Source organism: Natator depressus, chromosome 9, assembly GCF_965152275.1.
Source record: "Natator depressus isolate rNatDep1 chromosome 9, rNatDep2.hap1, whole genome shotgun sequence".
Taxonomy (NCBI): domain Eukaryota; kingdom Metazoa; phylum Chordata; order Testudines; family Cheloniidae; genus Natator; species Natator depressus.
In genome coordinates, this window is record NC_134242.1 from 60678180 (window position 1) to 60694770 (window position 16591).

General features: G+C 45.9%; 1 protein-coding gene across 4 annotated transcripts in view; it reads left to right on the plus strand.

Moving 5' to 3' along the window:
- The window catches only part of ENOX2 (ecto-NOX disulfide-thiol exchanger 2), a 136667-nt gene that overhangs the window by 53625 nt on the left and 66451 nt on the right, over window positions 1-16591 (plus strand). For 3 of the 4 annotated variants that reach the window (XM_074964353.1, XM_074964355.1, XM_074964351.1), the window contains exons 2-3: window positions 1740-1883; window positions 9601-9735. In XM_074964353.1, coding sequence (XP_074820454.1) covers window positions 9639-9735 — 97 coding nt within the window. In that variant the 5' untranslated portion in view covers window positions 1740-1883; window positions 9601-9638. The remainder of the gene's footprint in view (window positions 1-1739; window positions 1884-9600; window positions 9736-16591) is intronic. The other variant, XM_074964352.1, reaches the window with a different exon arrangement.

Consider the following 16591-nt stretch of genomic DNA (forward strand, 5'->3'; position numbering starts at 1 on the left):
CTCCATGATGAACTCCATTGTGAACAGTCTCATGCTGTTCCTAGCAGTTTTTGCTCTGTTGTATCACATTGCCCCTTAGACTCTTGTTGTTTAGCTGTGTGATAAGTGCATTACTGAGTACCTCTTACAAAGCTCTCAAACTCAGAGACTAGTGTTGCTTCATGTAGTGGAATTTCAGTTGAGAGGCCTCTGCATAGTCCAACTTGTTGGACAAGCTTCCAGAACCATCTGGTGAGTCCTAGCCACTGGGGCCACTCTCCTTTCCTTGCCTCCCTGCTCATGGAAGGTTCCACAGGTACACAAGGGGGAGTGAAAGCCCTTGACTCTGAGCTACTTGCCAAAGTGTTTATGGCCTTCAAGTGTCTCTAGGTTGAGAGAATCTAGTATTGAGGTCCTGGCACTGTCTTCTCTGGAGAGCTATTTACCAAAGTGGTTCTGTGCCCAGAGGGAGCAGCACTGATGTCCTTGGATACCTCCAGGTTGATGGAGTCCAGTACTGAGAATCTGGCATCCATTGTCTTTTGAGAACCACTTGCCAAATGGTTCTGTGGCTCTGCTGCTGCCCCGTCTCACCACTGTTGTCTCTGTCATCGCCTCATTTGCTGCTGCTCACACTGCTCTCACAGCCGCTGCTTGCAGTTCGCTGATATCCCTGCCTCTTGATGCAATGCTGTGTTCTGAGATTCCATCCTTTAGCCCAGTTCTTAGAGGTTCACTGGCTAGTGGGGAACCCAACTGGTTCTGTATGCTGTGTACTGTCACTGCAATACTGTCCGCACATCAAGTGTAAGGTTCAGCCCCTAGATCGCTCATCTGTGATTTCAGCTCTCGTGATCACTGAGCAGAAACGAGGACTCTAAATGGAGTCTGGTCTGATCAGATATGTCCTTAAACACTGGATAGGGAGGGTCAAATGGTGTCTAGAACACTTTAAACAGAGTTCAAGACTAACATGAATTTTAACCCAAAACAGCCTAAATTGATCACTTTGTCAAAGCAGATCTCTGCTGATCACCTAGGCCAGCATTTCCCAAACCGTGGGTCACAACCTCAGGTGGGGTCACACCATCAGCAGAGATGGTGCAGTGATCCCAAGTGTGCGGAGTATACCATTTTGCTCCGTGCATGTGTGCAAGTCAAGATGCATGGAGGACATCATTTGGCGATACATGATGGTGTCCTCTACACAGCAGGACATCACACACCATATGTATGAGATCATGCTGTGCAGAGGATACCATTTTATAGAGCAAAATGGCATCCTCCATGCTGTCTGGGGTCGTGGGAAGAAATAATGAATTAAAATAGGGTCATGCCAGTAAGTAGCAGGGGAGCCTCTGAACTGAGTAAAGTAAGTGTGTCTATGCAAATATAGTCAGTTCCTTATATCTATTCCCCCAGTTCATCAACAGGGCAGGGTAGGGTGACCAGATGTCCCGATTTTTGGGTCTTTTTCTTATATAAGCTCCTATTACCGCCTACCCCCTGTCCTGATTTTTCACACTTGCTGTCTGGTCACCCTAGGGCAGGGAGGGGGAGCTCATTCAACCCTGGCTTGCAGTGACAGCTATCAGACAAATCCCTGGAGAACAGAGTGAGGGAAAGAATCCTGCACTAGTCCCTCAGGGCATGCGGTATATGGTATCTGATGTGTCTTTTCTTCTCTAATTTCTGTGATACTCTATGAAGATCATGAAAATCTGAAAATATCCGCCTAATGAATTATTTCTCTTTTACAGGATTAAACCAGCTGCCCTTTGATCCTGCCACTAACAACGGACCTCTGCAGTTTACCAACACCACTGGCCCTCTGGTTTCTGAAAGTGCAGTTGAGAATGGAGGGGAATCAAGCAAGAAGAGAAAGAGAACAAACATTCCTGCAAGTGAGCCAGACAGAAACACTATGTGTTTAGCTGGGGAAGAGTAGCTGAGGGAAACAACCGAGGCTTCTGCTTAAAATGGCAAAGCAAAGTAGCTTTTAGTCCCTGCTGTGTCAGTAATTCAGAGTTACTGGGAGATCTGTTTCTGTCACTTGTCACTGGATAGCTAGAAATAACTGGAATTAAAGCTTGGTACGTGCTCAAGGCCGGATTAGCCAGCAGTAGGTGTTCATTTCTGTTTTGGATCAGATTGGTGTGAAAAATATACATGGACGTGGCTTCCTGTGTATTCCCTTCACTTCTGTATATTGAGGATAGTTACCATTTATATATAGACATGAGTGTGTCTTCATCTGGAGAAGTGGATGTGCCAGACTCCAACACCCTGCATGGTGTTAATAGTTTTGAAATTGTGACTCAAAAATCATGACTCAGGCCCCCCAGAATTATGAGACTGGCTAAAATCATGAGATATTAAAAAACAATAAATGTTGAGTGCTTTTCATTTGCTTTCTGGTCTTTGAGCCTTCAGAATTCACATTTTCAAGCTTTTCTCTGCAACAATGAGGGCTAGAAACTTTAAAAAAAAAAAAGAAAGCTGAGATTCTTATGTAATCTCATGATTCCAGGGCCTGGGGCTTTAACAAAACACCAAATATGAGACTCACAGTAAAATTGTGAGTTGGAAACAGTGGGTCTTTTCTCAGCTCTGCCAGCCTGCCACGTGCTGCTCAGATTGCATGTATCACTATCTGCAGAGTACCCACACTGAATCCCACACGCAGTGATCCTTATCTTGTAGGCTTGCAACCACAGGGAAGGCAATGTTCCTATTCAGCCAGGAAGAATGGAAAGAGACAGCCCATGTTATGAAGAAGACAGAGGGTCCCCAATTCAAAAAGCTTTAAACTACAAGGTCAATTTACTAGCTAATGTCTGTTAGGTTTCTTAATATTTCTTTTTCCAGATATTATTCTCTTTTTCATTCCACCCATATCTATATTATCTTTGCTAAATTTGCATTTATTTCCACTCTAGTTTTCCAAATCATGCAACGTTCTTGCAAGTAGCAGTGGATGGAGTTCAGGCTCCATAGCAGGTTATTAATTAAATTGTGGTAATGTGATTTTTAGATCTTAACAGGGAATATACAGAATATCAGTAATGGTTTATTTTTAGAAATGAAAGTGTGAAAGTAAACTTTATCTTTTTATTTCCTAGATTTGTATAGTTTGAAGGCGAAAAAAAGTACAAGATCAAACTTAACTAATGTTGAAAAAAGTTTTAGAAAGCACATTTCTCTACTTTTCTATGACAGTAAAATAGATGGTGAATAGAAATAAATGCAAGATACTTATTTAATTTGTATACCAATTTTTACTGATGACAGGTTAATAATGAAACTTTACTATTTTCTATGAGAAGTGAAAAGCCATGAAAAATGGAAAAAAAAACATAATTGGGAAAACTAAATTCTTATGGAAAATTCTCCTTTGACTTCATATTGACCATTAATTGAAACCTGTCAGAAACTGAGGTAAGAATGCTCAGGCCTAGTGGTCAGAGCAGTGGCAGTCGGGCCTTAGGCTCAGAGCCAGAACTGGGAGTCAGGAGCAAGGTTGGAAGAAGGCAAGAGTAGGGTTGGGAGCTAGGCTGGAGCCAGATCAGGGCTGGAGCAGGACAGGGGACAACACTGGAGCAAGAGCAGGGCTGGAGCAGGCTGAGGCCTGTGGAATCTGTCACCACTGTCAGGCAGAGGAGAGTTGCAAGCCATGAAGTGATGCTGAGTGACTGAGCTGCTGTTTCGCCTGTGAGGTTTATATACCTGGTCTGAGTATCCCCAGACTAGCTCCTGGCTTGTGGATTGGCTGGAGCCTAGTGTAGGAATGACTCTCCCTGCATGTGGCTTGCTCAGGCTCCAGTTCAGGGATGACTCCTCATTCCACAGATCCTAAGAAATAGCCGCTGCTGCTGCTAGGTAGATAGGAATGTAAAGACGTTCCTTGTGTATAGATGAAGGTAAATGAATCCACTTCTGTGTGAATTTTCCTGTGCCAATAGACGGATAAGGAAATAAGAGAGTTGTTTGACAACTATAAAATAAGTAATAAAAGTGAATGTTTGTCTTCTGTTTCTTTTATGTGAAATAACTTTATATCTGGAAAATAAAATAGGAAATCTATTGGTAATTGTATCAATGAGAGAAGAACTATAACAACAGGGTAGTCAATGTGACATTTTAAACAAATATGTACAAGGAGTTTAGAAAATTTCAGTGAAAAACAATGCACATTGCTAGTGTATTCAACAAAGCACATTAAAGAATAAGTTTTACTACACAGGCCTATTCCTGTAGGAGAGGAAAGATTTGAAATTTTGTAGTATGTCAGAATCATACTACTGACATGTCTATGAAATAAAATATTGTTTAATTGTTAAGTTTAAGGAGAATCATGTAGGCATCAGTCAAATGTGTAGGGAACCTGTATTTTGAAATTATTGTGCAGTCATTGCATTCTTACCAATGGTTTTTAAGTGATTCAGTGTCCACTGTTAATAGTATGTTCATAATGGAAAACAATAACTATAGAATGGAAAGACTTTGAATCAGTGGTTACTGTTGCATTTAGGATAACATAATATAATGAGATTTTCCTCTCAAGTAACGGCAGGATAGCCATATAATTGTATTTACCAAGGTAATGCATATAATTTGCTTACAAAACAGTAGAAACAAACAAAAAAAGACAAATAAAAGAAATGCACGAACACAATCCTCTCTGTGGCATCACTACACCAATGGAATCAAGTTCACAGCAGAGTGTAAAGGGCTCTGGGGTGATAGCACCCAATTCACAACATCTGATAATGTAATTTACCAGCTACAAAACTGCATAATACATAACTGGTTTTTTTTTTAAAGATTAAAGAAATTCCCTGGCAAAACTTTGTTAACCTGGAGTTCAAGTTGAAAGAACATATCACACAAAAAAAAAAAAACCCATAAGAAAACATCATTTATGTCTCAGTTCCCAGGCTAACTGCATCGCTGAGCCTTCTTGGTCTCTTTGTGTGTACTCCCTCTCAGGCCTTTAGCTGTCAACTCTCTCGGGGTGGAATTGTGATTCTGCCACTCTTCTGCCCTCTGAGATCAACTGTGATTACCTGAGCAGGCCTGCTTTGGGTTCAGTACCTTCGGTTCCTTTCCCCCAGCAGCTATGACAGTGGTATCCAGTAATCAAACAGTCTTCATAAAGCAAAGTATTATTTATTTGGAACAAAAACATTTAAGGAAAAATAGATCTTAAAAACAATAAACCAGTTTATACGAATGCCAACTGCTTTAAACACCTCTCCTAGGCCTCTCTCTGTGTTCACCCTGTTCACCCAACAATGGACACTCCCCTCCCCTTCCTCTCCTGAGAAGGGCTTTTTAAAGGTTCCTTTGATTCTTCATTCCTAGCATTAGCAGAACAACTGTGTCACTTCAACCTGGAGCCAGGATATCAGATGCCTGAAGCTAATAGGTTCCCCCACTGTCTTGTAATTGCCCTCCACCAAGTATGTGTTGGGAGGTTGCTTGTCTTGATCTATTGTGTTCCTTTCCTGCTTGTTTTACTCATCGCCCCCTATTAAGCTTGAACAACACATTCGTATAAGGAGGTCTTATAACCCAGTATACAATAACTTCACTTCAGTGGCTAGGTCACACGCACTGTTCATAAAATTATAACATTTCAGTATTGTTAGATTATTAGATACCAATTACATGTCTGTCAGAGTTTTGTCAGCAGTGACCTAATATTAAAAGCCAGAACATTCAAAGTAAAGGTTCCAGTATACAAAACAAACCCAAAACATTTCAAAGCATTCACAATTTAGGTCACTAGAATGACCTTAATTTGCCTAGTAGTACTGTCAGCCTCCCCCTGTCCCTTCTTTGCTACCCAAATACCAAGTTTGGAAGCTGTGTTATTTCTGGATGAAAGCTTTAAGAAATCACTTGAATGGCTTGAGTCATAGAGTTTAAGGCCAGAAGGGACCCTACCAGATCGTGTAGTCTGACCTCCTGTATATAACAGGCGACGAGCACCACCCAGCCACTCATACGCTGAACCCAACAACTGAAATTAGACCAAAGTATCACAGCCCACAGGAGACTAGACTGTTATGTGCCACAGGTAGAGAATAGGAGGGACCGAGGTGCGCCAGTGCCCAAGGGCACTGCAACAGCAATGATCTTGGGAAGTGTCCCACACCCTTGGGACAATTCAAATTCAAAAGAGTCCCAGTGCTGTACTAATCTCCTATCTTCTCCATCACTTTTTCAGAAGAGCATAAAGTTCAGACGTATGCTGAAGACCTCGTACATTTGGAGAAGGCCCTGTACTTGTAAAGTTAGTGGATGGAATATTGTAAACATGAACAACAGAACATTGCATATAGCAGGCTCCATACGTGTATGCCTTTGACATGAAATGTGATGCTTTGTCACCACATTAATCTGTTTTCTGTTTATATAGATGCTATAATTTAATGACTTTGGCCTAGAAAGCTTCCCTAGCTTAGTGATGTGGGCTCAGTGTCTAATGATTCTGATTTACTTGCTGGCACATGGAATCTTTATGAACAATGGGAAATGACTGCCCTCAGCATGGATTGTGCATGGTCATAAAGAGGATCACTGTGCAATTAAGAGTAAGGCCTTTTCAGCATTATGCTGTACAAGATGTGGGGTAGAGGAATAAACTGCCCTCTTCTGTGTAGTTTTGCGCTCTCCTTCTCTTTAGTCTCTTCGCTGAGGTCTGTTACTATGTCCCTCTAACCCCTAAGCCCCATCCGGCCCTATCTTCGGTCCTCCCTCTTTCTCCTTTAACTGATCTCTCTTATCTGATTCCTATTCCTTTTGGTCTTGAATCCCTTGACTGGAGAAACCTATCCCCAATGCCCTCTCTCCTCCCCAGTTATTGCCCTTCCTTTTGTCTTCAGAACATTTGAGCAAGTTCACAGATTCATAGGTTCCGAGGCTGGAAGGGACCATTGTGATCATGTTGTCTGGCCTCCTGTATAACACAAACCATAGAACTTTCCCAAAATAATTCTTAGAGCAGATCTTTTAGAAAAACACCGAATCCTAATTTAAAAACGGTCAGTGATGTAGAGTCTACCACAACCCTTGGTAAATTGTTCCAGTGGTTAATTACCCTCACTGTTAAAAATATACATAACTTCCAGTGTGAAGGGAAATACACTGAAAGTGAAAAGAGAAAAGGAGTACTTGTGGCACCTTAGAGACTAACAAATTTATTTGAGCATAAGCTTTTGTGAGCTACAGCTCACTTCATTGGATGCATTCAGTGGAAAATACAGTGGGGAGATTTATGTACATAGAGAACATGAAACAATAGGTGTTACCGTACACACTGTAATGAGAGTGATCACTTAAGATGAGCTATTACCAGCGGCGGGGGGGGGACCTTTTGTAGTGATAATCAAGGTGGGCCATTTTCAGCAGTTGACAAGAACGTCTGAGGAACCGTGGGAGGTGGTGGGGGGAAATAAACATGGTGAAATAGTTTTACTTTGTGTAATGACCCATCCACTCCCAGTCTCTATTCAAGCCTAAATTAATTGTATCCAGTTTGCAAATTAATTCCAATTCAGCAGTCTCTTGTTGCAGTCTGTTTTTGAAGTTTTTTTGTTGAAGAATTGCAACTTTTAGGTCTCTAATCGAGTGACCAGAGAGATTGAAGTGTTCTCCGACTGGTTTTTGAACGTCATAATTCTTGACGTCTGATTTGTGTCCATTTATTCTTTTACATAGAGACTGTCCAGTTTGGCCAAAGTACATGGCAGAGGGGCATTGCTGGCACGTGATGGGATATATCACATTGGTAGATGTGCAGGTGAACGAGCCTCTGTTAGTGTGGCTGATGTGATTAGGCCCTATGATGATGTCCCCTGAATAGATATGTGGACACAGTTGGCAGCGGGCTTTGTTGCAAGGATAGGTTCCTGGGTTAGTGGTTCTGTTGTGTGGTGTGTGGTTGCTGGTGAGTGTTTGCTTCAGGTTGGGGGGCTGTCTGTAAGCAAGGACTAGCCTGTCTCCCAAGATCTGTGAGAGTGATGGGTCATCCCTCAGGATAGGTTGTAGATCCTTAATGATGCGTTGGAGAGGTTTTAGTTGGGGGCTGAAGGTGATGGCTAGTGGCGTTCTGTTATTTTCTTTGTTGGGCCTGTCCTGTAGTAGGTGACTTCTGGCTGGCTCTGTCAATCTGTTTCTTCACTTCAGCAGCTGGGGATTGTAGTTGTAAGAATGCTTGATAGAGATCTTGTAGGTGTTTGTCTCTGACAGAGGGATTGGAGCAAATGCGGTTGTATCGTAGAGCTTGGCTGAGACAATGGATCGTGTGGTGTGGTCTGGGTGAAAGCTGGAGGCATGTAGGTAGGCATAGCGGTCAGTAGGTTTCCGGTATAGGGTGGTGTTTATGTGACCATCACTTATTAGCACCGTAGTGTCCAGGAAGTGGATTTCTTGTGTGGACTGGACCAGGCTGAGGTTGATGGTGGGATGGAAATTGTTGAAATCATGGTGGAATTCCTCAAAGGCTTCTTTTCCATGGGTCCAGATGATGAAGATGTCATCAATGTAGCGCAAGTAGAGTAGGGGCATGAGGGGACGAGAGCTGAGGAAGCGTTGTTCTAAGTCAGCCATAAAAATATTGCCATACTGTGGGGCCATGTGGGTACCCATAGCAGCGCCGCTGTTTTGAAGGTATACATTGTCCCCAGATGTGTGGCTACGTAGACTCCCTCCTCAGGCCCTACGCTACCAGCTCTCCCAGCTATCTTCGAGACACCACTGACTTCCTGAGGAAACTACAGTCCATCGGTGATCTTCCTGAAAACACCATCCTGGCCACTATGGATGTAGAAGCCTTCTACACCAACATTCCACACAAAGATGGACTACAAGCGTCAGGAACCATATCCCCAATAATGTCATGGCAAACCTGGTGGCTGAACTTTGTGACTTTGTCCTCACCCATGACAATGTATACCTTCAAATCAGCGGCACCTGAAACACATGGGGATGACACGAACCTTATTTTTCTTTGGAAGGTCTTCTACAGCGTATGATGGCAGCAGCTCTTTTCCCAAGTGGCAAAGTGTTGGGGCTGGGATCAACGTCACTGTTGGTGCAGATCAGTGGTTCTCAACCAGGGGTACACGTAGCCCTGCGGGTACGCAGAGGTCTTCCAGGGGGTACATCAACTCATCTAGATGCCTAGTTTTACAACATACACGTAAAAAGCACTAGCAAAGTCAGTGCAAACTAAAATTTTATACAAACAATGACTTGTTTATACCACTTTATATACTATTCACTGAAATGTAAGTACAAATATTTATATTCTAATTGATTTATTTTAATAATTGTATTGGTAAAAATGAGAAAGTTAGCAATTTTTCAGTAACTGTGTGCTCTGACACGTTTGTATTTTTGTGTCTGATTTTGTAACCAAGTAGTTTTTAAGTGAGGTGAAACTTGGGGATATGCAAGACAAATCAGACTCCTGAAATGGGTACAGTAGTCTGGAAAGGTTGAGAGCCACTGGTTTAGATACTACAGAACCTTGTTGGGTAATGCTTGCTCTGTAGAGGAACAGACGCAGCACTAAGTTCCCAAACACTAAAATTAATCAACCTCTCCTTTTAGCAGATGGTGTTAGAAATCTGAATGCAGACTCCACCCCAATGGGCTTGCCTATGTCGGACCTCACTGCATGGGCCACCGCGATGAACAATCTAGGGATGGCACCGATGGGAATGTCAGGGCAGCCGCTCCTGCCTGGTATGTAATTTAATTGATACTGTATCTGTGATTAATTTGCTAACTGCTGTCAACACTGAGGACATATTTAGAGGAGTTTACCTAAACTGATATTTATTTCTACCTCAAAAACCCACAAAGGTGATGAATGCCTAAAATGCACAGACTGTGCAAGGTGACTTATCTAGAGGCCAGAGTCTAAACCAGGGGTCGGCAACCTTTGGCACGCAGCCCATCAGGATAATCTGCTGGCGGGCCATGAGACATGTTGTTTACATTGATTGTCCACAGGCATGCCCCCCCCCGCCCCCCCCCGCAGCTCCCAGTAGCTGCGGTTCGCTGTTCCCGGCCAATGGGAGCTGCGGGAAGTGGAGGTTGCTGACTCCTGGTCTAAACTGTGCTGATTTAAAATATGAATGAAAGGATATGTCTACACTACGAAATTAGGTCGAATTTATAGAAGTCGGTTTTTTAGAAATCGGTTTTATATATTTGAGTGAGTGTGTCCCCACAGAAAATGCTCTAAGTGCATTAAGTGCATTAACTCGGCGGAGTGCTTCCACAGTACCGAGGCTAGCGTCGACTTCCGGAGTGTTGCACTGTGGGTAGCTATCCCACAGTTCCCGCAGTCTCCGCTGCCCATTGGAATTCTGGGTTGAGATCCCAATGCCTGATGGGGCTAAAACATTGTCGCGGGTGGTTCTGGTTACATATCGTCAGGCCTCCGTTCCCTCCCTCCGTCCGTGAAAGCAAGGGCAGACAATAGTTTCGCGCCTTTTTTCCTGAGATACCTGTGCAGACGCCATACCACGGCAAGCATGGAGCCCGCTCAGCTCACTGTCACCGTATGTCTCCTGGGTGCTGGCAGACGCGGTACGGCATTGCTACACAGCAGCAGCAACCCATTGCCTTGTGGCAGCAGACGGTGCAATAGGACTGGTAGCCGTCATCGTCATGTCTGAGGTGCTCCTGGTCGCCTGTGTGAGGTCGATCAGGACCTCCTGGGCAGACAGGGCGCAGGGACTAAATTTGGAGTGACTTGATCAGGTCATTCTCTTTAGTCCTGGAGTCAGTCCTATTGAACCATCTTATGGTGAGCAGGCAGGTGATACGGATTGCTAGCAGTCCTATTGCATCATCTTCTGCTGGGCAGGCAAGAGATGAGGATGGCTAGCAGTCCTATTGTACCATTTTCTGCCGAGCAGCCATGAGATGTGATGGCATGCAGTCCTTCTGCACCGTCTGTTGCCAGCCAAAGATGTAAAAGATAGATGGAGTGTATCAAAACAAGAAATAGACCAGATTTGTTTTGTACTCATTTGCAAACCCCCCCGCCCCCTACCCGTCTAGGGGACTCATTCCTCTAGGTCACACTGCAGTCACTCACAGAGAAGGTGCAGCGAGGTAAATCTAGCCATGTATCAATCAGAGGCCAGACTAACCTCCTTGTTCCAATAAGAACAATAACTTAGGTGCACCATTTCTTATTGGAACCCTCCGTGAAGTCCTGCCTGAAATACTCCTTGATGTAAAGCCACCCCGTTTGTTGATTTTAACTCCCTGTAAGCCAACCCTGTAAGCCGTGTCGTCAGTCGCCCCTCCCTGCGTCAGAGCAACGGCAAACAATCGTGCATCTGAGTTGAGAGCGCTATCCAGAGCAGTCACAATGGAGCACTCTGGGATAGCTCCCGGAGGCCAATACCGTCGAATTGCGTCCACAGTACCCCAAATTCGACCCGGCAAGGCCGATTTAAGCACTAATCCACTTGTCAGGGGTGGAGTAAGGAAATCGATTTTAAGAGCCCTTTAAGTCGAAATAAAGGGCTTCATCGTGTGGACGGGTGCAGGTTTACATCGATTTAACGCTGCTAAATTCGACCTAAAGTCCTAGTGTAGACCAGGGCTAAGTTTAGTTTGATGGGTGTTTAATAACATTTCAACTCCCCTCCCCATGCTCTGGAAGACTTACCACACAGGGCCCAATATAAAGGCTCAGAAGAGAATAGCAGGCATGAGCAGGTCAGGAGTGAGAGGCATCGGCTGAGTTGTGTGTGGCGAGCCCAAGGCTGCAGCAACCATCTTTCATGCTACAACAAAGCTGTTCACTTTGCTCGCTTCATACTGACGCTCTGGAACTGGGCCAGTAATGGTTCACTGACGAGTGAATTGGACAATGAACAATCTTGGAATCAATTAGACACAAGGCAGAGTAGAGAAAATAGTATCGGGTTAAATGATAGAGTAGGGCAGGGGTTAATGGAGGCGTCTTAGTGAGCTGTAGCTCACGAAAGCTCATGCTCAAATAAATTGGCTAGTCTCTAAGGTGCCACTTATACTCCTTTTCTTACAGCACACATGAACTCCGGTTCAAGGCTAAGCCCCTCTTCCGTCCATGACAGAAATTAGTCTGACTCAGGCAGGAAGCCTGCTAGGGGGTGGGTCAGAGCCTGAGTTCTGCTCTGACAGATAAATACTAGCACATGGAATGGACAAATGTACTTTGTACATGCATCCACTGCTGTCCAGGTGTGGCCTACACATGCAAAACATATGAGAAAAACCAAGGAGAGCATGGACTTTGACAAGACTTTGACTGGATTTGGACCAAGTTCGGTTATACCGTTGCACTCCACGCCATGACGGCAGCTGGTCTGCATTACTGGTTGGTACAGCATGGAAATACCTGCGTAAAATACAACGTTTGATTTGCACACAAGGCTACAATATCAAGTTTCATTATACATAATGAAAAAAGTGGCACAACTCTAATGAATGTCATCACACACACAATAAAAACTTACAAATTGTCATCTCAGTAATTCATAAACTGTGAATGGCAGCACATTGCTAGGCTGAATAAAATGCAGAACACGCCTTCGTACACTTCATGAAAGTGTTTCCAGAACTCATGATTAAGGCTGTGATTTAGTCACGGAGGTAATGGAAGTCCCAGAATCCGTGACTTCAGTCTGCCGTGGCTGGGAGCTGTAGGGTCCCCTGTCACCCGCTGGGGCAAGAAGCTGTGGGGGCAGCAGGGAACCCCCCCAGCTCCCTACTGCCGGGGGCAGTGGGGGACCACCCCTGCTCCTGGCGGACAGCAGCTGGGGATCCCCTGTTCCCTCCTGGCAATGGGGGAACCCCCGAGCTCTGGGCCGTGGGAGATAGCAGGGAACCCCTGAGCTCCTGGCTGTTGCGGCGGCCAGGGGTGGCGGGCAGCTCTGAGCTGCTGCGGAGGAACCCAAGCTCCTGGCCCACATGGGTGGCGGGGAACACCAAGCTCCTGGCCCCCATGGGCAGCGGGGAATGCTGGGAGCTGCAGGCGGCAGGCATACCCCGCAGGTACCCAGCTGCTACAGCAGGGGTATCCAGCTGCTACAGCAGGGGTAGGCAAACTTTTTGGCCTGAGGGCCACATCAGGGTTGCGAAACTGTATGGAGGGCCGGGTAGGGAAGGCTGTGCCTCCCCAAACAGCCTGTCCCCCTCCTCCTCTCCGCCCCCTCCCACTTCCCGCCCCATGACTGCCCCCCTCAGAACTCCCAACCCATCCAACCCCCCCTGCTCCCTGTCCCCTGACCACCCCCTCCCAGGACCCCTGCCCGTAACCACCCCCTGGGACTCCACTCCCTAATCTGCCCCCCCACTCCCTTTCCCCTGACTGCCCTGACCCCTATCCATACCCCCGCCCCAACTGCCCCCCCCAGAACTCCACCCCCTATCCAACCGCCCCCTGCTCCCTGTCCCCTGACTGCCCCCCGGGCCCCCTGCCCCTTATCCATGCCGCTCAGAGCAGCAGGAGCTCGCAGCCCCGCTGGAGCCAACCCCATTGCTGCGCTGACCAGCAGGAGCGGCAGGCCAAAGCGCTGGTGGCGCGGAGAGCTGAAGCTGCGGGGGAGGGGGGACAGCAAGGGAGGGGCTGGGGGCTAGCCTCCCCAGCTGGGAGCTCAGGGGCCGGGCAGGATGTTCTGCAGGCTGGATGTGGCCCGCGGGCCATAGTTTGCCCATCTCGCTGCTACAGGCAGCTCCTAGTCCCTGCAGCTGCTCTGCTTGAAGTAGTGTGGGGATCTGCAGATCCCCATTTTGTCAGGGATATTTTTAGTAAAAGTTAGGGACAGGTCACAGTTTCCATGAATTTTTCTGTTTTGCCTGTGACCTGTCCGTGACTTTTACTAATAATATCCGTGACAAAATCTTAGCCTTACTCATGATGCACAATACCAGTATGTTTTCCAAAATCTCTCTCACACAACAACCTCAAATACCATTTCATTCCCCCTCATGTGTGGAACTGTGCATACCCATTATAAGAATGCACAAAGCATCTGTGATTTCCATTGCACATCTGGATTCAGCACCAGTCCGAACCAGTGCCTCTCTCACTGTGTGTTCCGGTTCAGATATCCAGCAGTGGCCTGAGTCTGCTCCTGGCAAAAAGCTCCATCTTCTCCTCACAGGCATTGTGCAGAGCATAGCAAGCCACATTAACACAGAGTGTGAGGAAGCAGGGCCTGCTGCAGAGCCAGCCTCTGGGCAACCTAATGAGCACAGCTGGCCTGTAGTAGGCTGCCTGATTGGCCACACCACCTGATTGATTGGAAGAAGCAGAAGACCAGCTCTGAAGTTCAGTGGCTGCTCAAAGCATTTGCCAGTGGCTATGATAGCTCTTGTGCTGGTTTGTTCCTAGCCTTGCCCCTGTCTTGCCTCACTCAGGGTAACTTGTTTCTGACCCTCAGCTCCGCCACTTGGCCTTTGACTCCATCTCTGACCCTGGGCTCCTATTCCTGGCTACAGTCTCCTGCTCTAATTGCTAACCCTGACTCCTGCTCCAACCACAAGGCGTGACTATCCACATCCCTGACTCTGAAAGTTTGAGCAGTCCAAAAAACCCAACAATAATAAGGGAACTAGAGCTGATACAGCAGACATGGATCCTACAAAGGCCAATATCTCTGACACAGATAGTGGGAGCCCTACAGACCTTGCAGACCTGAGTTGCAATCCTGCAGGTGCAGAATGTGGTTACATCATTCCCTCGATGTAAGACAAATGTTGGCATTTTAGTTGCAGAGGACAAAACAGATCAGAAAGTCACCTAGGCTGGCTGTTGTCACAGTTGAACGAGTCAGAGGACAAGCTGTTTCTTCCCAGGGAATCTGTAAGTGGATCTCTGGTTGTATCTTACTTTATGAGGTGGCATGTCCTTCTGCTCCTCATGACATATGGGCTCACTCTATGAGACCACAAGCAGCTTCAGTAGCATCACTTCAAGAGATACCCCTGCTTGACTGACATTTGCAGGGCTGCTATGTGGAGCTCCATCCACTCATTCTTGAGACATTACGCCTTGGTCCAAGCCTGTTCCACTGACGCATCTTTTGGAACAGTGGTTCTACAAGCGGCCATACCACTTACATCCTTGCACCTTCCTCCTCTCTGGATACTGCCTGTCAGTCATCCAGAGTACAATACACAGAGGGACCAACACTGGAAGAAGAAAGGGAAGTTATTTACCCTTTGTAACTGGAGTTCTTCAGGGTCCCTCTCTGTATTCCACTACCCACTCAACTTCCTCTCTGCTTCAGATTGTGTCTATTCGCGGTACAGAAAGAACTGGAGAGGTGGTTGCTCTGCACCACCCCATCCCTAATGCCCTTGGTGCAGAGTATGAGGAGTGCGAGTATGCAGGCATGAACCTATGGACACTACTTGCAAGTATTCTCTGATCTCAGGCGCATGGAGTGCATTTGTACCAACAGCGGAATGCGACAGGGACCACGTACCTGAAAGAACTCCAGTAACAGAGGGTAAATAACTTCCTTTTCCTAAATGTTGATGTTAACTATTTCATTACCAGTAATTTTATCAGAAACATCCAGCTAATGTGTTACTCATTACGGTTGGATGCCATGCAGTGTGGGGGAGAAGTAGGGTGTCTGGTTCCTCTTAAGGGTTTGTGAGCTGGATCTGGGAGTTGAAATCTTTAAAAGCATCAGGTCACCTCTGCCCCTACCAACAAGAGGCTGGGATAGTTGAATTTAAGCAAAGCCAAATTACGCATGTATCGAGATGCTGCAGAAATGCAGCCCTGGGAGAAACATGGCAGGATAAAGCAGAAGAAAGTAAAACTCATCTACCAGAGCCAGCTATCAGCTGTGCCAGGAACAGCTACAGGTGGCCAGCATCCAGGCCACCGTCCCAGTGGAGGGACTGGCTTTTGTGGGGTGCTAGACAATCTTCTGCAAAGAAAACTGGTTCTCTAACCTTGGAGCAGCACATGAAATGCTACCACCATGTGGCCAGAGGAGAACACATGCAGTGCATCATTCAGAAGAGCAGAATTAGCTAAAATTTAGGCAGGTTGAAATGAAGGGAACAAACTGAACACACAAGTATCCTCTAACTTGCTAAATTCGTTTTATCCATCTACATCCAAGACCTCATGGACCCCACAACAAGCTGGACCCAAATTCTACAGCCTAATTCCAGGACTTTGCAGTCTTCTAGTGGTTACTGTTAAAAAAAAAGTGAGGTTGTAATGAATTAAATGTGAACATGAATAATGCACTCGGGCCCCCATGTTGTTTATTTTGACATTGCATCCGGTTTGTTTTACGTTGTCCTCACACACCAAGGAGTTTTGTATTGAGAATGCAATACTTATCATGGGAGAGAGTTGGGGCTTTGATACCTGGGGAGACATGGGCACAGTTTGAAGTTGAGAGACAAGAAGTGTGGCTGGAGATTTTGCTTCCAAAATCATCAGCAGTGCAGTAATTAACAACAAAGATATTTAAGTTATCATGTTGAGGTTTCCGATTTAAAGTCCTGTTGAGTTGAATGGTGCAGTTCTCCCTCTCGGAGCTGCAGTTCCAGGCTGGCA